Genomic DNA, 22,149 nt, shown 5'->3' on the forward strand with positions numbered 1-22,149 from the left:
AATACTCCAAGACTCCAGATGATTCCCAATTTGTTTGGCACAACACTGTGAGTCATGGGGTTTGTTCCTGTGTTGTACTGTTCTACGTTCTAAGAGTAATTAAGATAATCAACTTTAATACAAAGATATTACCTCTCTCCAAAACAAACTAATTCCACTTTGGCAAAGGCACACTTCATTGTGGCTCTGTCACATGTAAATGCTGGAATTCAATGTTAAGTACCATCCTCCCCAACAATGTAATGGCAGGCGGTGACAAGTGGGGTACCGCAAGGCTCAGTGCTGGGACCCCAGTTGTTTACAATATATATTAATGACTTGGATGAGGGAATTAAATGCAGCATCTCCAAGTTTGCGGATGACACGAAGCTGGGCGGCAGTGTTAGCTGTGAGGAGGATGCTAAGAGGATGCAGGGTGACTTGGATAGGTTGGGTGAGTGGGCAAATTCATGGCAGATTCAATTTAACGTGGATAAATGTGAAGTTATCCACTTTGGTGGCAAAAATAGGAAAACAGATTATTATCTGAATGGTGGCCGATTAGGAAAAGGGGAGGTGCAATGAGACCTGGGTGTCATTATACACCAGTCATTGAAAGTGGGCATGCAGGTACAGCAGGCAGTGAAAAAGGCGAATGGTATGCTGGCATTTATAGCGAGAGGATTCGAGTACAGGAGCAGGGAGGTACTACTGCAGTTGTACAAGGCCTTGGTGAGACCACACCCGGGGTATTGTGTGCAGTTTTGGTCCCCTAATCTGAGGAAAGACATCCTTGCCATAGAGGGAGTACAAAGAAGGTTCACCAGATTGATTCCTGGGATGGCAGGACTTTCATATGAAGAAAGACTGGATGAACCAGGCTTGTACTCGTTGGAATTTAGAAGATTGAGGGGGGATCTGATTGAAATGTATAAAATCCTAAAGGGATTGGACAGGCTAGATGCAGGAAGATTGTTCCCGATGTTGGGGAAGTCCAGAACGAGGGGTCACAGTTTGAGGATAAAGGCGAAGCCTTTTAGGACTGAGATTAGGAAAAACTTCTTCACACAGAGAGTGGTGAACCTGTGGAATTCTCTGCCACAGGAGACAGTTGAGGCCAGTTCATTGGCTATATTCAAGAGGGAGTTAGATATGGCCCTTGGGGCTAGGGGAAATCAGAGGGTATGGAGGGAAGGCTGGTGCAGGGTTCTGAGTTGGATGATCAGCCATGATCATAATAAATGGCGGTGCAGGCTCGAAGGGCCGAATGGCCTACCCCTGCACCTATTTTCTATGTTTCTATGTATTTACCCCTTCTCCAAGAGAATCTAAATCTACTTCAAGTGACTTTGGCCTAACATTTTTCTTAAATTTTAATCTTGTAGATCAGTTTCTAGGATCTGAATGCAAATCATTTGTGACAATAGTTTTAACAAAATAATACTAGTCTGTTTCCAAATAGATCCACAAGAGCCATAAACAATGTCTGCAATATCAGTGTGCTGCTGATCCTCATTCCATTTGTACAGGCCTGGCACTGGTGGACTGGGGCTAAAGTATATATTAACAAAATGTAATGACCATAAGACATAGGAGCTTAATTAAGCCATTTGGCCCATTAGGTCTCCTCCACCAGTCCATTATGACTGATTTATTATCCCTTTCAACCCTATTCTCAAGCCTTCTCACTGCAATCTTTGACGTCCTGAATAATCAAGAATCTTATCAACCTCCACTTTAAATATACTCAATGATTTGGCCTCTACAGCCATTCATGGCAATGAATTCCACAGATTCACCACACTCTGGCTAAAGAAATTCCTCATCTGTTTTAAAAGGATGTCCCTTCATTCCAGGGGTTTCCAACCTTTTTTAAAATGCCATGGACCTCAGGTTGGGAGCCCTTGCTCTATAATGAGGCTGCGTCCTCTGGTCCTAGACTGTCCTACTATAGGAAACACCCTCTCCACATTAACTCTATCTAGGCTTTTCAATACTCGATTGGTTTTGACATCTACCCCTCCCCCCACCCCCCCATTCTTCGAAACTCCAGCAAGCATAGGGCCAGGGCCATCAAATGCTCCTCATACATAAATCCTTTAATTCCATAATCATTCTTGTGAACCTCCTCTAGACGCTTTCCAATGCCAGCATACCTTTTCTTAGATAAGGGGCACAAAGCTACTTACAATACCGCAATCGCATGCTTGCTCTCACATTCTAGTCCTCTCAAAATGAATGCTAACATTGCATTTGCCTTCCTTACCACCAATTCAACCTCAAAATTAACCTTTAGGGAATCCTGAACAAGGACCAGTCCCTTTGCACTTGGGGATTGTTGAATTTTCTCCCAGTTTATTCCTTCTACCAAAGTGCACTATATCCCACCTCCCACCTCTTTGCCCATTCTCCCAATCTGCAGACTCCCTGCTTACTCAACACGACCTGTCTTTCCACCTATCCTAGTATCATTTGCAAACTTGGCCACAAAGTCATCAACTCCATCACCCAAATTGCATAACGTGAAAAAAAAGTGGCTCTTCATATATTTATACACACAGCAGCATCACTTTTGCTCACTGAAAGTGCTAACACAGGTGGACAGAACAGTAAAGGCAGTAGTTCGTATGCATGTCCTCATAAGCAGAGGCATTTCAGCCTCTGCTGCTGAGGTGGCTTTGGTAACAAAAATTCACCCTTACAGTATTCTCAACTACCACAAAATCTGGAATATGGAATTAAAATCTGCTATTACAATTTGTATGTAAAAATATAAACTATTGCAATACGTTATGGACTGCTTGCTGGGAATGCAAACATCTGCCCCTCTCCACAACCCCCAAAAGGTCACATGTGTGCCAGAATAAGCTTCTAAACCACAAGGAGTATTAATGCATACGATCTGAGCTACAATTCTAACATACTACACAAAAGGCATTTAAATTTGCTTTATTATCCAGAATTAGAGATCAGACCCAAGTTAAATTCCAGTATTAAACAATTTATTAGAGAAACCACTAACTAGCACTTTTAAGCCTTTTGTCTTTTTAGAATTCCTTTATTCAGGAGGATTATACGGCAATTCTTTCAAGCAAGAACTGTTTGCTGGTCTTCTTCCAAATTTGGGGAAACGCAACCATTTCCCCAATCAGCACCGTTCAACATGGCAAGTTAGATTCTAATTCCTGGAGTTGTAGAAGCTGTACATGTGCAGTCAGTCAACCTAACCAAATATTATCACAGTAACTATTAAAAAAACTTATGCAGTTACTAAATTATGAGGCATTCAAGTAACAATTTGGCCAAAGAAACAATAAGTGGAGACAAAAGACTGTAGATGCATTAGGACCATATAGAGTGCATGTCTCATAGAGGATGAGTCATTGAATAAGTAGGCTAATTGGGTGAAAGCTAAGGGAAGGGAAACCTTTCATGTTTAGAATGGGAGAAGAAATGTTGAAAATGGAATAGACGTAGTTGAGGGGTTAAGTCAATAGCAGTGGAAAAGAAACCAGAGATAAAGTAAAATAAAAAGTTCAGAAACACTGGTTTGGATAGTTTATTCATTCATTTTTCAGGATCTATATTTAAGAGGCACATACACCCTATCTCACACCTGTAAATAACAGAAAGGCGCTGTGGTATCAAAATAGTACTCATGTAACTAACTCAAACAAGTTTCTGGTCAATAATGATTTCCAGAATACTGAAAATCTTAACGATAATGCCATTAAATATCAAGAGTAGATGGTGGGACATCGCTTGACATACGTGGAGCAAATGCTATTGTCACTTAAATGATGCCTAGGCTTTTTAGCATATAGGTATGGAATACAAAAAAAATTAGCATTGCCATCATCAGCAAAAACCTCCACTGTTGATATGATGCTAGAAAAGCCACATATGATGTAGCCAAGATACATTTGGGCCTAGGACAGTGACATGAGGAACTCATTCAGTGATGCCAGGGCTGGAACTCCAACAACCTCAATACAATTATTGGAGCACGATTCCGGCCACCCCCCACCTCAACAAATGCTCACCCACTTCACTTATTATTACTTGGTCTAATGCCATCTGGATGTCAAGGGCAGTCAACTTCCATCTCTGGAATTCAGCTCTTTGTTCCATGTATCTGATGAGATCTGGAACTAAGTGGTCCTATCAAAACCCAAACTTGGCATGGGTGAGCAATTTAAATTGCAAGTGCCACATTATCACATTGTCAACAATGTGCCCTGTCTCTTTTCTGGGGCGAGTACATTCAGTGAAAACTGATTAGCCAGACTAGATTTATCCTGCTTTCAGTGAACAGGACAGAGCTAGGCAATATTGCCAACAGGTGCAGTCAGTTCTGCAACACTAATGCTAAGTACCACAGCTGGGATGTTGATGCATCCTGAGCCATTAATGACAAGAAATTAGCTACCAACAAGCTTCTGACAGTGAGTGTTCCAAGCAAAAGACAGATCATACCTGACTAAATATTATGACAAATGCCTTATCAGCCTAATCTTTTGTATGCATTATCAATGAACTGGGAATACCCTTGCAGCTACCTCCTCCTATGCGCTTAACCATCCAGCATCAATCCTAGCTAGATGTGATAATTAGTTGATCAACCAACTTAGATCTCATCTGTTAGTTGATCAACTGCATAGCTGTTTACTTTATGTGCTGCAGTATTACAAGGCCAATGACCCATCTCAACTTCTACCCAAGACAGTTGCACAGTAATTTCTTCCAATGCTATCATAGGCAGTTGTATTTGCCATAGGTAAAGAAGCACAAGTAGGCTTATTACTGGTGTAATCTTTCTTTATTACTGCTTGTTATAGAATCAGCTAGACCCACAGAACTTGACTGATTTGGTCAAGTGTTGGCATTTGACATTAGAAATCCCCTGCCAGAATATATTCTGCTTGTTGCAATGATTAAATGTATTGTGTAGATCAATTGATACTGTACATTGGACAAGAAAAATGGCATAAAATAGATAAGTGAACAGAGGAAATGGAGCATCAACGGCACATGTACGGATGGAGAAATGACTGGGCAGTCCACATGGGAACCACATGGCCGGAACTAGTTACAAGCTCTGCTACGGGAGTCCAAGGAGTGGAGTCAAAAGCCTTTAGAGTTTGAACAGACTTGGTATGACACCAAATTTCTACAAATGTACTACAGACAGCATTAGAACTGGTTATAATTACCATCCAATTTGGAGGGGCGACTGCACGGGATCAGAAAAAGCAGCAGAAAAGTGCAAACTCAGCCAGCTCCATCATGGGCACTAGCCTCTGCAGCATTTTCAAAAGGCGATGCATCAAAAAGGCTGCATCCATCATTAAGGACCCCTATCACCCAGTACATACCCTCTTAGTGCTACATCAAGGTGCAAGTACAGGAGCTAGAAGACACTTAATGATTTTGGAACCGATTCTTGCCCACCGTCAGTTTTCTGAATGGACAATGAACCCCCGTATCATACTGGTTTTTTGCTCTTTTTGCACTTGTTTTAACTTTTCAAGATAGATTTCTTATTGCAATTTATAGCTTATTATAATATATTGCAATGTACTGCTGCCACAAAACAACCAATTTCTCAACATATACCAGTGATATTAAACTTGATTCTGATCAGGAGAATGGGTAAAGTAGCAGATGGAATTATAGTTAAAGTGTATGATCATGCACACTAGAAGGAATAAAGGCGTAAACTACTTTCTAAATAGGAAGCAAATTCAGAAATCAGAAGTGCAAGGGACTCGGAGTTCTCGTGCAAGATTCCCTAAAGGTCAACTTGTAGGTTGAGTCAGTGATGAGGAAGACAAATACAATTCTAGAATTCATTGCAAGGGGACTAGAATATAAAAGCAAGATGTAATGCTGAAGCTTTATAAAGCATTGCATTGCCAGACTGTACTTGAATATTGAGCAGTCTCTGGCTCCTTATCTAAGAAAGGATGTGCTGGTATTGGAGAGAGTCCAGAGATTTATGAAAAGGATCCCAGGAATGAAAGGGTTAATGTACAAGGAGTGTTTTATGGCTCTGAGCCTATACTCACTGGAGTTTTGAAACCTATTGAATGTTAAATGGCCTAGTTGGAGTAGACCTAGAAAGGATATTTCTGTTCATGGTGACGTCAGAATAGAAGGACATTCCTTTAGAACAGAAATAAGGAGGAATTTCTTTAGCCAGAGGGTGATGAAATCTGTGGAATTCATCGCTACACCAAGTCATCTGGTGTATCTGAAGTGGAGGTTGACTGGTTCGTGATCAAAGGTCATGAAGAATAGGCAGGAAAATGGAGTTGAGAGGGTGAATAAATCAGTCACGATGGAATAGCCTAATTCAGTTCCTATGTCTTATGGGTGACTTACTTTAAAAAGTCAGAGGATTGTTAACGATAAAGTGTTGTGGATAACAATGTATTAAATCACAAATTTAAAATGGTAAATTGGTTTATTGTCACATATCAAGGAGCTGTTTATATGTCATCAATATAGATCATTTTATTAAAGAGCAAGAGAAAACAATAACAGAATACAGGAGTCAATTTCATCATACTCTGGGAACGTTTAGTCATCATAACAGCAGGTGAGCTGTTCTTGAGCCTGGGGGATGTTCTTTCGCATCTTCTGTCTGTTGGAAGTGGGGAGGAAGAAGAATGTCCAGGGTGGGTGGGGTCTGCTTATATTGCCTACTTCACTGAGGTAATGTGAAATGTAGACAGAATCCATGGAGGGGAGGCTGGTTTTTGTGCTGTGCTAAGTATTATCCACAACCTCAGTCTCTTGCAGTCACAGACAGAGCAGCTGCTAGACCAAGTCAAGATGCATTCAGATTGGATGCTTTCTAGTGGTGCATCAATAGAAAATTGGCCAAAGGGGGCATACTAAATTTCTTTAGACTCCCAAGTAGAGGCATTGGTGAGCTTCCTTAGCCATAGTGTCGACATAGTTTGACCAAGACAGCCGATTGATGTTCACTCTAGGAAATTGAAGCTCTCAACTCTCATTTCCTCAACACTGTTGATGAAAACAGGAACATGTGCTCTCCCTCTCCCTGGGTTGTAGTGGCAGCATTGCTGCCCATCCTTACTGATCGTGCTTCACTGTGCTCTGCTCCTCAGGAAGGATCCAGTTACAGAGGGAAGTGTTTAGTTCCAAGTTTGGGTGTTGAGTTGAGCTTATTTGGAATTACAGTTTTGAAGGCAGAGCTACAGTCAATAAACAATAGTCTAACATAGACAAACTGTCCAGATGCTCTAGAGTTGACTGAAGGGCCAGGGAAATGGTATCCACTGTGCACCTGCTTCTGTGGTAAGTAAATTGCATTGGGTTGAAGTTGTGTGGGAGGCTGGAGTTGGAGTGGCATGACCAGGCTCTTGAAGGACTCATGGGCGTACGTCAGAGCCACTAGACTCGTCAAGGTACATTACCTAACAAAAACAAGGTATCAGGATGATAGTGTTCTCCTTACAGCAGGTCAGAACATCAGATTAAAGGAGGGAGAGATTAAAAATGTCTACCAATACCCCCACATAAAGAGCTCTGCACGATCCAAGGACACAGCTAGTGACAGCATCAAGACTGATGTTTTCTGCGGGTTCACTATCCAGAAGATTCAGACATCTGCAAGAATGACTGCAAGTTCATATGCACGAAGGCTATCAGGGCTGGTTCCAATTCCCTTTGTTGAAAGCATTCAAAACTGAATTCAGCTCACCAGGAAGGGATAGGCTGTTGTCAGCGATACCATCTCCTTGATTGGGAAAAAAATATTCAAGTTGCTAAATAACTATACTAGTTACATTAAATAGTCTACTCAATATTTAATTTCAGTCAGTCCACTTGGTCACTTTCAGCATTCTTACAAGGTTTTTAACATTCAAATGGAAACAAGTACAGATATTGGTGAAGAAACCGCCAGGTGAAGAAATACTGCAGTAAAGTTTACAGTCATAGGCCCAATTTCAGCATAGGTCAAGCCTTTTATTGGCTCTAGTTGTAGTCAAGCTACTTCTCTCACCCAATGTCTCTCTATAGCCCTAAAATTTATTTCCTTTCAACTACTTACCCAACATGCTTCTGAACAAGACAGTTGAATGTCCTTCCACCATCTTCCCTGGCAAAACAATACTAGACCTCAAATACACCAATGTAAAAGTTTAAAAAGAGCTTTCTAACATGCATGCTATTAGCAAAGTTGCACAATTACTACTGCATGTATACCACCCTGAAGGATGGCAAATATCTTGCCTGTTAACTTGCATGACATTGAACTTATACCAAGTCAGTAGCAGAAGTACGAGTGCATGGTCTGAAGAAGAAAAAACAACAAAATCTGAGTACAAAACTCTGCTCAAAACTCTTACTTTTCCAACTATTCCCTTTGGTACCTCAACACCTGTTGGCACTAAACACGTGGCCTTCAACAAATTATCACGTGCATCAGACCATGCAAAGAAGGGTTGAGCCTCAAGGCCCAAGTTCACAATCTAAAAGTAATTAAGCAGGAAATGCCTCAGCTTCAACCTAAATGACAGGAAGGGCAAGTGAAAACTTATTTATTTCACTGGTGGATGGACACAAGTACATTTGCAACAAAAAGTCTTTTTAATTTTCCTAATAACATCTGCATCACTTCCAGGATTTGCCAAACATTGTCAACTTAACACAGAAAAGATTGCTAGGTCTGTTTAGAGAGAATGAAGCTTGGGCAGTCATGTTGGTAACAGTGACAACAAACAGGAAGATTTCCTCTGTACATGTCCACACCAACTAAACATCTATTATTATATTAATTATCCATTATGGAAGTTCATTTCCTCATTTCTCTCGTACTTCTTGGAGAAGATCATTCAACACATGTCCATCTGCAAATAAAACTCTCATCTCCAGAGTTGTGCAAAACACCATCAATAGTGAGCACCCGAGAGCCACTGAAGTAATCTGGGCACATAAAATGAATCCGCATGTCAATCATCCAGTCAAGATGGCATCGAGGTACAATGTCCAATATCATTGCTTAGACTCAATTGTTTTTAAGGTTCATAGGGATGGTCTTGGGAAAAGAGGGGAGTTGCGGGTTAGGTTAGGGTTTAGGGACAGGGATCAGAGAGAAGTTATAGCTCCAGGGTAATAAATGAAGAATCTGGGCAGGAGTTCAAGTCAAGGTTGAAGTGCTTTATGGTCAAACGACAATGATCGTGGAAGTCATGCTGCAGACACCAAGACCAGTAATCTTCAGGTCATGAAACCAGTGTTTCATTAAATTTGTGAAATTCACTGGTATTCTTGTTTATTACCACCAAGACAAAACTATTTCACAGTTTAGATACCAGTATTAGGTAAATCAGCAATAGCCAAACACTTGTTCAAAAAAGCTTCCAAACAAAAACCCAAATCACAGAACAATGTGTTGAGAGGAAATTAACTCTTAAGAATCTATGTATTTGGTGCTTGGTGTTTTTTTCATTGTTACTCCCAAATATGGCAAAATGAATACTTAAATTCAAAGATAAAGCAGCAGCAATGGCTGGAGTTTGTACAAAAAAAAATATGGGGGAAGTGCAAGACATATTCCAAATAAGAAATTTGCAAAGGGAAGAAGGACACTACTGTGGCTGACAAGTGAAGTCAGACCAAAGTAACAGCAAAAAGAGAAGGTATACAAGGAAGCCAGAGCTAGTGGGAAGATAGAGGATTGGTGATTTTTTAAAAACTTGCAGAAGGAAACCAAGGAGGTCATTCAGAAGGAAAAGATGAGTTATGAGAGGAAGCTGGCGACTAATTCCAAAGAAGATACTGAAAGCTTTTTTTTTAAGTATATAAAGGGGAAAACAGAGTCGAGGGTAAATATAGGACCAACACAAAATGACGCTGGAGATATTGTATTGAGGGATGCAGAGATGGCAGAGGAACTAAATGCGTATTTTGCATCAGTCTTCACAGTGGAAGACAAGTGCAGTATACTGGACATTCAAGAGTGTCAGGAAAGTGAAGTATGTGCAGTGAAAATTACAACTGGATAAATCTCCTGGACCTGATGGAATGCACCCTTGAGTTCTGAAGGAAGTAGCTGGAGAGATTGTGGAGGCATTGACAATGACCCTTCAAGAATCGATATATTCTAGCATTGTACCAGATGACTGGAAAATTGCAAATGTTACTCCACTATTCAAGAAGGATAGGAGGCAGCAGAAAGGAAACTTATAGACCTGTTAGCCTGACATCAGTGATTGGGAAGTTGTTCGAATCAATTGTTAGGGATGAGATTACGGAGTACCTGGAAGCACATGACAAGATAGGCCAAAGCCAGCATGGTTTCCTGAAAGGAAAATCCTGCCTGACAAACCTACTGCAATTCTTTGCGGAAATTACAAGCAAGGTAGACAAAGGAGATGTAGTAGACATTGTGTACTTGGATTTTCAGAAAGCCTTTGACAAGGTGCCACACGAGGCTGCTTAGCAAAATAACAGCCCATGAAATTACAGAGAAATTACTAGCGTGGGTGGAGCATTGGCTGATCGGCAGAAAACAAGAGAGTGGGAATAAAAGGATTCTATTCTGGCTGGCTGCCAGTTACCAGTGGAGTTCCACGGGGGTCGGTGTTGGGACCGCTGCTTTTTACAATGTATGTCAATGATTTGGACTACAGTATTAGTGGATTTGTGGCTAAATTTGCCGATGATACAAAGATAGGTGGAGGAGTGGGTAGTGTTGCGGAAACAGAGAGCCTGCAGAGAGACTTACATAGTTTAGCGGAATGGCCAAAGAAGTGGCAAAAGAAATACAATGCTGGAAAGTATATGGTCATGCACTTTGGTTTAGATGATTTAGATGGGGACAGAATTCAAAATGCAGAGATGCAAAGAGACTTGGGAGCCCTTGTGCAAGATACCATAAAGGTTAACCTCCAGGTTTAGTCAGTTGTGAAGGCAAATGCAATGTTGGCATTCATTTCTAGAGGTATAGAATATAAGAGCAGAGATGTGATGTTGAGGCACTAGAAGGCAATCGTGAGACCACACGAAGTATTGTGTGCAGTTTTGGGCTCCTTATTTTAGAAAGGATATACTGACATTGGAGAGGGTGCAGAGAAGATTTACGAGAATGATTCCAGGGATGAAAGTGTTACCATATGAGGAATGTCTGGCAGCTCTTGGACTGTATTCCCTGGAGTTCAGGAGAATGGGGGGGGGGGGGTGGAGGAATCTCATAGAAACATTGTGAATGTTAAAAAGCCTGAACAGATTAGACATGGCAAAGTTACTTCCCATGGTAGGGGATTCTAGGACAAGAGGGCATGACTTCAGAATTGAAAGACGTTCTGTTAGATCTGAGATGTGGAGAGATTACTTTAGACAGAGGGTTGTAAATCTGTGGAATTTGTTGCCACGAGCAGCTGTGGAGGCCAAGTCATTGGGTGTATTTAAGGCAGAGATAGTTAGGTTCTTGATTAGTCAGGGCATCAAAGGGTATGGGGTGAAGGTAGGGGAGTGGGCATGACTGGAAGAAGTGGATCAGCCCATGATGGAATGGTGGAGCAGACTCCATGGGCCAAATGGTCTACTTCTGCTCCTATATCTTATGGTCTTATAATTTGATTTAAAAATTTAAAATGTCAAAATATACGCAGGAAAGTTGCAAAAATAAGGAGGAATAAAATACATCATGATTCCAATCAAAGTTCACAAATTACTCAAGTATCTTTCACTAATTACGATGTGGGAGAAATTTAAAATTTCACACTTCCAACTTCTTCAAACCCTAATGGTCTTAATTTCACTAATTACAAATACAGAGTCTCATGCTAGAAGTACAACTGCAACGATGCTTTTGTTTAATTGATATTACCAAGGAATCAATGTTAGATTGCAACCACCTAAAACCAGCATAAAACTTGTACTGTATATGCTTTGAACATACACCAAATAGTGCCACACTAGTGAAAACAATAGTATCAGTATCAGACATGCATTACTAAAGTCATAAAGTTCTTGAACTCTCCTTTACTACAATTCAAGTACTGTGAACAAAATGCAAATTAAGGACATTGAGATGTAGAGTAGCATAGTGGTTAATGTAGTACTATTACAGCACTCAGTGAGCACCATTTGGGGCTCAATTCTCAACACTCCTTTAAGGAGTTCATACATTCTCAATGTATGTTTTGAAGTATGTGTGACAATAAAGCTAATCTTTGTAAAATCAAAGCTGTACTTATCTATATACGTATACATAATTCTAATACTATGTACTTCTTTCTTACTCTACCTACTTATCAACCAACCAACTGGTCATTTTTTTATCATGCCTCCTATATTTAGGTTATAAACTTTAATGGTCTTTACACAAGGAATGTACTGAGCAATGCATCTGATTGAACCTTATTTGTTCAGTCTTGCTAAATTTCATCCAGGCTACATCAACCACCACCATTGGCCAAGTTTATATAAAAACATCCAATGAAGTCACTCATATACACTTTTCCCTTCAAAAAAAAAATCTTCCATACTAGAGGAATCTGTTGTAAGGCATATTTTGTTTTCCCATACTAAAGGAATTATTATTCCTTACAGATTCCACTAAATACCTAACTAGCTGGGTCAGTGCTAACTTCGATTTTTAAACAATATCATGTCACCAGCTCCCCAATCCTTGAGCATCACTACTGTAGCCAAAGACTGAACCTCTAGTCGGAATCTCTGAAAGTCAGAGCCTATGGGACTTCTTTACTTCTCATGCGGGTTTAGTGATGTAGCCATTTCCCCATTGTTACATCCAATAACATCCTCTGCCTCTTAGTTATCTCCTTGGTCCAAGTACACACTTACTTTGATGACAAAGCAACATTTGTTGCCCATCCCTAGTACTTCAAATATTTCCTTATGCTACGGAAGGCAGCCATTCAGCCCATCAAATTTGTGATGCCTTAGACTGGCCCACAAAAAGGTGAAATGGACCACCTTAGTAAAACACTCAATTCTGTTTGAACATTGTGGTAACGATACAAGTGGAACTTAAGAGTCATCTACTTGAACGGTCAGGAGTCATACATAGGCCAGAATCTCTCAGAACATTAATAAACCAGATGTTTAGGTTTCCAGAATTTGAATACAGTAGTCAAAATAAATTCCAGATTAGTGGAGGAATTTAAATTAGTGGAGGCTTGGTCTTACAAAAACATTGAGTAAAACATCTCTTGCAAGTAATTTAAGAATTCTGTACTACCTATACACTTTACGTGGGGAGTTAACTTACGTAGTCAATTGCTGTCCTACACATCTCCCTCAGACTATTGGGATTATAAAGTGAGGCTGCTCTTTATATTTAGTTCCACCTAAATAGCTGCATTTGATCATTGTTTTGTGAAGTCAACCCATCTCATAACCGATTGTTTCTTAAGCCAATAGAATCACTATGAAAAAATCCTTCATCTGAGAGCAAACTCCAGAAAAGTTAATATACTTGACCTACCCCCAAATCCATATTTCTAGAATAGTTATACTGCTCATCCACCTCATTCATTAAACCTCCTAAGTAATCCTATATGGCTAAGTATACAAGGAATTTAAGTATATTCCTTTTTCTAACATTTGTTTCCTTTGCTTGCCTTCACTAATTTAGAATTTACAAATGGTTACAGTACTGATGAATGCCATTCCAGAACTTTCACACTTTTGGAATGTACATAACCTCCCATCCTATTGCCACTCTCCAACAGCACTATCAAGGCCAAGTCCTACTGACGTGTAAATCTTTTACAGATCCCACCAGTGTCCAAACTGGTCCAGTACTCCGACCTTCCTCTCCTAAATACCATATCCTTAACCAAGCAAAATGGCATCCTGGAATCACATCAGTAACACCAGACTTACAATGGTCTTGGCTCTGACTGTATTTTCATAAGAAGTCCTAGGAGTCAGTTGTAGAATTGAACACTCAAGATGCCCTCAGGGTCTGAAGTAGCAATGTGCTGCCTTATAAACAAGATAAAATCTCCAGATGCTGGAAACCAAAGTAATACACACAAAATGCTGGAGGAACGCAGCAGACCAGGCAGCATCGATGGAAAAGAGTAAACAGTCCTGATGAAGGGTCTCAGCACGAAACACCAATTGTTTACTTTTTTCCATAGATGCTGCTTGGCCTGCTGTGTTCCTCCAGCACTTTGTGTGTATGCTGCCTTAAATCCATCTATCATCTGTTCCCTCTTTGCCTGCAAACACCTGAACTGCAAGATAACCAATTCCTGAAAGGTACTACGAAACAGACTAGGAGGTAGACCACACTCGTCAGCTATTGCTCAAGATCCTCCAACTGATGACACTTCCTGCACATGCTAGAAAGATGAAACCGACCAGGAAATGTAGGGAAAACTCAGCAAGTCAGGTATGGGTGAAGAGAGAAATAGTCAACATTTCAGTTTTGCGACCAATCAGAACTAAGCTGGAAGGCCTTGAAGTTTTCTGATGGTGCAGAATACATATCCATAATTCAAAAAGATGCTTTATGTTTTCTTCAATTTAGAAGAAAAGCCTAAACAAAATAAATAAACGGACAAAGACCTGAAATAATTATAAAACTGCCCTTGCCACTAAGCTCTTCACTCACACTTCATTGCCACATAAATACCATACATTGTGCTAACATAACTGGCCTTCTACCACCATAGCTTATGGAACATTAATGTTCAATTACATGGACTGATTAGTTCTAACACTGCCACATTTCAACCTATCTTTTGCAAAAAAAAGTTCTGTCCACAAAATTGTACTGAACCTACAATTTTTGGCTTGAAGGCAAATCCTAACGTCAAGCACAAGTCAGATTAATGGCCCGTTGCCAATGTTAGAACTTTTAGATGTTCAAGTCAGTCTTTATCTGGCCTAGCCAGCGAATACAGCAGTGTCACGGGGTAAGACCTTTCCTGAACTGTGCCTGCCGTGCCTTCAACCAATATCAGTCCCTTTGCCGTTAATGGAATACGGCTCTATTCAAATAGGCGGCAGTTTTCCTATTAACTACAACGACGACTCTTACTTCATTGACTATAAAACACAAGGGAGATGGAAGGCTCTACCCTGCTAAGTGCTGTATACCACTCAAACACAATTTAGTTACGTATTCTTAATTTAACAATTTCCGTTAGACTAAGGAACTAATGGGAAAACGGCAGCACCTCCCCAACGCCTATCATAGGTTTACCCCGCCACTCGTGGGTGTTCCGGAACAAGTTATCTCAGCTGGGCTGAAAACCTCGTCCGCGGCCTTTTCCAAAAAGCCATGGAAAACCAGAAAGTCGAATCTTATAACTACAACCAGCAGATGCCTTGCAAGGTTTGGGAAAACAGTAATTCGACGGTGAAGTGCAAAGACTGGATTACTAAAAGCAATGACAGATCACATGCGGTTGTACCTTCCAGCCGGCCGAGCTGTTGCTGTCGCCCTTATCCTTGAAGTAGGGCACGCAGCGGACCATCCAGTCGTAGATCTGTGATAGCGTCAGCCTCTTGTCCGCCGAACTCTGGATGGCTTTCGTGATCAGATCCGCGTACGACATATTGCCCCAGGCGTTCCTACGGGACGAGGCTTTGCGATGCTGCGACCCGGCCGTACTACCAACAGTCGTCCCCGCTACCATGAAGGCGCTGCCGGAGCCGCTGACTGTAATCGAGGACGGCGGCGGAGAGCAAGATCCCCGCGGTCGTCCGCTCGTCCCCGCCGGCTGCTTCAGCCCATCAACCCCTTGCGGCTCCAGCTCTCCGCCGCCCAGTCCCGGGACGGCCAGCAAGCCGCACTCAGTGCTGCCCAGCTCGTCGATGTCCTCCTCTTCCTCGGGTATCATCTCCGCCGCTTCGGGCCCGGCATCATTCTTGCCCGAGGCAGACGAAGAGCCGGGCAAGTCGGGTCGGGGTAAGGGCCAGGTGCAGGAGCGGGGACGGGTTTGCGGCTCGAAGTCGGGATCGATGTCCAACGGGGCCGGAGCGGGAGCGGCCCCCTCGGCCATGATCTGCGCTCGGCCAGCGGTGAGCTCGGAGAAGGTTGGTGGGGGCGAGACTGAGGGGAGATGCAAGAGCGGGTGCTAGGGGCTGAAACCGCCTCGGGACGCCGTACTCGGCCACCGCACCACTCCGTGTAACCGCAGGGGGACTGGGTTCAAACTCTATGAAGGCTGCACTGAGTGAGCGAGTGAGGGGGGAGAATTAGAAGGCTCGGCCAGGGCACTCAGCAGACTGCCGCCGCTGCCATCTTGACACGGTCGCTAACTCGCGAGTCCGTGTCACCGCGGAACACAAACTCGCCTCTACCCTCCTGTTCTCTGCCCGGAGCTCCCCCCTCCTCCTCCTCCTCCCACCACCCCTGTCTTTTGACTGCCGAGATGCTTTTCTTCAAAAGATGGGGAAGGGGTTAATAATTCCGTGCAGGGTTTAAAAGGCTCCTGTGGGTCGCCCGGTCCCTCCCGCCCGCTTGCGCACCGACTGCTGGCCTCGAGCCCTCGCCCCCCACCCCCCCACCTGGGGGCACGCGCACGGTCACTCGCTGGTCACCAGCTGGCTCGCGCCGAACTCCACGTTCACTGCCGCCTCGCTGTCGCTTCTCCTCCCACTCTGACAAGGCAGAGTCAGACTCATATTCCCCCTTCTCTCTCTCTTTCTCTGGCCGTCCCTCCCGACGATACAAAGTTACAGACGCCAGAGCAGCGTAACCCAGCTTTACTACCGCGCTCGCCCCGCCCCCGTCCGGCGCTCATTGGACCCCTCCGCTCGCACTCTCCTCCGGTGGGGAAGGCAGCGGCCGTACCCACCCACTTCATTGGCCGAATGGAAGACCGCCGATCGCGTGCGTCACCAAGGGGGCCGCACTACCAGGTTAGGTTGACGGGTTGAAATACATTGCGTCACCCTCTTGGCCTGAGCGCGTGATTTGAGCTGCCGCCAGCTCCTATTGGAAGAGCGAGAATGTCACTCAGGTTATCGCCTGGCGCTGATTGGTCGGCTAGTTGGCAAGTCGACGACATCCCGAGGTTGGGGGGTGGGGGGAAGGGATGCACAATAATAACAAAAACATGGACCGTGCATTAAATCCTGTCAAAAGCACGTGGGGAAGGAGCGGACGTGGTGCGGTCTACTGCATTAACCTCGCTTTTAGTGGTAGTTGTATGTTTGGCGTTGGTCTAAGTACGAGTCATGTGCTGTCAGGCTGGGCTTGCTGCAGCCATGCTGCATTATTTTCAGTGTGTCAATCCAACATGTGCGTGGAGTTGTCAGGCGTGCTTCATGCACAAGGAACGACGTAACGCAGCGAATAAAAACCATATTTTCAGCAGAAACGTGTAACGAGAAATCCATTAAAATTATGGGGGAAATAATGCCTAAATATTTACAAACCCGATTGGAATTGATTTACGTTTTGACACGGGATTCTTATAATTTTACATCTCCACAAAGTAAGGGTGGTGGATTGAATCTCGCCCTCCCCCTCCCCCAGTATATTACTATAGCTGCAATTCCCCTGGTGAGCCCAGCTATCCGCATACTCAACCATCTGTTTTAATCCTCTTGAAGAACATTATGTACACCATGTGCCCGTTTGTATTTCGCTTGAACATTTTAATTATCAACATGCTGTCTTAACTTTTATGGAGACAAGGAGAGGATTTAACTTACACTGAGCCACTGTATAGAAGTATTTACCGTTAAATCTGTAAGCCATTATGATCCATTAGAATTGACTGTCAAAGAAAAGCACGATGGCATATGAACAGATTATACACTGCACATGCGTTGCTATGTAATTTGACCTACATTGCAATGTCTCTCGAGAAGCCTGACTCTGCAAACAAAGAAAGAAACAAGTTCAAATTAATTAGATTGAAGGCAAATTAAATGTCAAGCTACAATGGTTAGCAAAACGCATTTTAGATCGTGTTATTTTTAAAACAACGCGTTATGCTACGACGCGATAGTATATCTAGTATTAGCGTATCTCTTCCAGCTCGGCGATGAATAAAAAAGCTCTGTGTTTTCTAACTGGTTTCAGTGCGCCAAATTCGATAGGAACACAGGACAACAATACGAAGTTTGCCTTTTGATCAACAGTTGTCTCACAAGCAGTGTGAATTTTACATCCTACATGAGCATGGAAGCTCATTGATAAAGAGAGTGTGTCCAACAAACCAGTATATAGTTTAAAACACGAGAAAACCTGCAGATGCTGGAAATCCAAGCAACACACACATACACACACACACACACACACACACACAAACAATGAACTCATCCTTTTTTCCCAGTCCTGATGGAGGGTCTGAGCCTGAAACGTCGACAGTTTACTCTTTAAAATAGTTTAAAATATGATTTAATTAAGAATAAAAATAATCAATTGAGGCAACGTATTTGACATGCCCTCAAGTTATACTTCAAAGCTCGTGCTTTATTACTTCATAATCAAGTCATGTGATTAAACATCTTCAAAGAGTTGGGTGCCTAGATTTTCTCCATATAGTGATGAATTTTCATCAATTTGCAATGCCAACCCACCTGCCTGACCTATTTGCAATATAACCATTGTAGGCTATCCGTTTCTTAATTTCAACAGTAGACCCTTCAGCCCCTTTAATCAGACTTGTCATTCAACAAGATGGAATGGAATTTGCTGGACGTTCTTTAAGAGCATTAAGGTAGTGAGTTTAGATGGGGGAACAGAATTAGGTTATTTGGCACATGAAGTCTTCTCTGCCATTCGATCCTGGCTAATTGTTTTTAAACCCCATTTTGCCACTTTCTCCCAGAACAATTGGCGGGGGGGGCACAGTAGTGTAGTGGTTAGCATGACACTTTACAGTACCAGAGACCCAGGTTCAATTTCCACCACTGTCTGTAAGGAGTTTGTACATTCCTTCTCGTGTGTGCTTGGGTTTCCTCCGGGTGCTCCGGTTTCGTCCCACGATTAAAAGACGTACCAGTTGGTAGGTTAATTGGTCATTGTAAATTGCCCCGTGATTAGGCTGGGGTTAAATCGGGGGTGCTGGGCGGCGTGGCTCAAAGGGCCGGAAGGACCTGTATTGCACGGTATCTCAATAAATAAATAATTAACCCTCTTACAATCAAGATCCTATCAATCTCTGCCTTAAATACATCCAATTACTTGGCCTCCAAAGACATCTGTCGCAATGAGTTCCACAGATTCAACACCTTTTGGCTGAAGAAATTCCTCCTCATCTCAGTTGCAGTTCCCAATCCCTTTATTCTGAGTCTGTGCCCACAGACCCTAGACACTTGTGCCACCGGAAACATCCTCTCCACGTCCACTCTATACAGGCCTTTCAATATTCAGTAGGTTTCAAATGAGATCCTTCCTCTTCCTTATGAGCTCCATCAAGTACAGACCCAGAGACATCAAATGTTCCTCATAACTTTAAGCTGCATAATGAAATTTGGGTTTATTGTTATGAACCTCCTCTGGGCCCTCTCCAGAGGCAAGCATATCATTCCTTAGATATGGGGCTGAAAATTGCTCACTATATTCCAAATGCAGTCTGACCAAATGCCCTTTAAAGTCTCAATAATACATTCTTGCTTTCTTATTCTAATCCCATCAACATGAATTCTAAGATTGCATTTGACTTCTTTATTACTGACTCAGTCTGCCGGTTAACCGTAAGGGCGTCCTAAAGCAGGAATCCAAAGTCCCCTTGCACCTCTGAGTCTCTTTACGATCCATTTGTGCAGTCCACTGTTCAACAAGAAATGGATAACTCATGTTATGTTATAAATCATGATATAAGTGGCCCCTAGGAAACAGTGACCAAAATAATTTTAGATTGTTTGCAAGTAAATTAGTTCAATCTGAAACGAGGGATTTAAATCTAGATAAAGGAAACAATGAAGGGGTGAGGGACATATTAGCTGTGGTAGTTAAAGGACAGGCAATCACAAAATAGAAAGAAATATTCCCCGATTTGCACTAAATGTAAATAAGTTACACAGAGCACAAAAATACCACAGGAAATGTGGTTTGATCATGGATTCAACAGGAAAGTATTTGTTCGTTGATTATGTGCCGTATCATATGACGTGGACGATCATGATCTTTCCATGACTGTGATTGTTCTTGTCAAATTTTACTACGGATCTGGTTTGCCGCTGCCTTCTTCTGGGCAGGGTCTTTATAAGACGGGTGACTTCAGCCAATATCAATACTGTACTCTTCAGAGATTGTGTGCCTGGTGTCACTGGAACCAGGACTTGTGATATGCACCAGCTGCTCATATAACCATAATATTTAAAAAGTGTATTACATCTAAGGAAGAGGATTGTAAAACTACCAGAAAAAAGTGGCAATCCTGAGCAATAGAAGCATTTAAGAATTCAGCAAAGGATGATAAAAAAAATGTAATACAGAAGCAAAATGGAAATTAGGAATAAACTTGACAGGAAGACTGTTGAGGTTTCTATAGATATGTAAAAAGGGAAAAAATGAGAGGGGACGTGTGGGTCCTTTAGATAGATGCTTTATTGATCCCAAAGGAAATTACTGTGTCACAGTAGTATTACAAGTGCACAGATATACAAATATGCAAATATCAGAAGAGAAGTAGAAAGGTTAAAAAATAACTTACTTCAAACAGTCTAACAGGAGGGGGTCATCACTTGCCCGGCTATAAGTTGACTCATTATAGAGCCTAATGGCCGAGGGTAAGAATGACCTCATATTGCGCTCTTTGGAGCAGGGCAGTTGCCTTAGTATAATACTGAAAGTGCTCCTCTGTTCAGACAAGGTGGCCTGCAGAGGGTGAGAAACATGTCCAGAATTGCCAGGACTTTCCGTAGAATCCTTTGTTCCACCACAGCCTCCAGTGTGTCCAGTTTGACTCCCATAACAGAGCCAGCCTTTCCAATCAGTTTAATGAGCCTGTTGGCATCACCTGTGTTTACAGGTAGAAATAAGAGAACATAATAATAAGGAAGAAAGAAAGGATAGAGGAGGGGAACTTAAAGCTTAGGATTTACAGGATGGGCCAAAGGGCCTTTTTTTTTCCTTTAATCATCTATAATTTACTAAGGAAAATCTAAAACTACAAATGCTGGAAATCTGAAACAAAAGAGGAAATATTTGAAACAAGCAGCCAGTCAGTAACTGTGGAAAGAGAAAGAAACTTAACATTTCGAGGACCTTTCATCAGAACAGTTCTGACGAGGGTCTTTCATCTGAGTAGTTAATTGCATGTCCTTCCAGTGATGTTGCTTGACTTGTTGAGATATTGCAGTTTTTTTTATATTTGACTTAAATAATTACTTTGTGGTCACTTTTATATAAAAAAAAGTCCACCCAAAAATACTGAATAACAAGGGGCTAGAGCAAATGACGAAGTAAAAGAAATCAGTATTAGTAAAGAGAATCAACTGGAGAATTTAATGAGCTTGAAAAGTGGTACTTCCTAGAGACCTGATGATCCACATCAGAGTTTTCAAGGGGATAATTAGAGATGCAAATGATACTCTGGTTGATCTTCCTAAATTCCACAGATTCTGGATTCGTTCCTACAAATTAGGACTAGAGGGCCTGTTTCCATGCTCTGCATGGAGGGTGCCAAATGTGAACCAAGTATTTGGGAAAGGAGGAGAGATGACACAGGGAACAACTGTCCTATTAGCCTGGAATCACACAATGGGAAATTAAAACCATAAAACCGTTTGACATAAGAGCAGAATTAGGCCATTTAGCCCATTGAACCTGCTCCGCCATTGAATCATGGCTGACTTATTAACCCCTCAAATCTATTCTCCTGTAACCATTGACACCCTTACTAATCAAGAACTTATCAACCTGTGCTTTAAATATACCCAATGACTTGGTCTTCACAGCAGTCTGTGACAATGATTTCCACAGATTCACCACCCTCTGACTAAAAAAATTCCTCCTCATCTAAACAGACATACTGCTATTCTGAGGCTGTTCCCTCTGGTCCTGGACTCGCCCATTATTGGAAACATCCTCTCCATATCCACTCTATCTAGGCCTTTCAATATTCAGTAAGTTTCAAGGAAATCCCACTAGTTCTTCTGAACTCCAGCAAGTATAGGCCCAGAGCCATCAAACACTCTTCATACCTTAATCCTTTTATTTGCAGAATTGAAAAGGCAATCTGCTTT

General features: G+C 42.1%; 1 protein-coding gene across 1 annotated transcript in view; it reads right to left on the reverse strand.

Moving 5' to 3' along the window:
• Nucleotides 1-17,910, reverse strand: part of foxo3b (forkhead box O3b) — a 72,788-nt gene extending 54,878 nt beyond the window's left edge. The window contains exon 1 of the mRNA XM_063040800.1: nucleotides 15,411-17,910. Coding sequence (XP_062896870.1) covers nucleotides 15,411-16,001 — 591 coding nt within the window. The 5' untranslated portion in view covers nucleotides 16,002-17,910. The remainder of the gene's footprint in view (nucleotides 1-15,410) is intronic.
• Between the last annotated feature and the right edge of the window lie 4,239 nt (nucleotides 17,911-22,149).

Source organism: Mobula hypostoma, chromosome 2, assembly GCF_963921235.1.
Source record: "Mobula hypostoma chromosome 2, sMobHyp1.1, whole genome shotgun sequence".
Lineage (NCBI taxonomy): Eukaryota > Metazoa > Chordata > Chondrichthyes > Myliobatiformes > Myliobatidae > Mobula > Mobula hypostoma.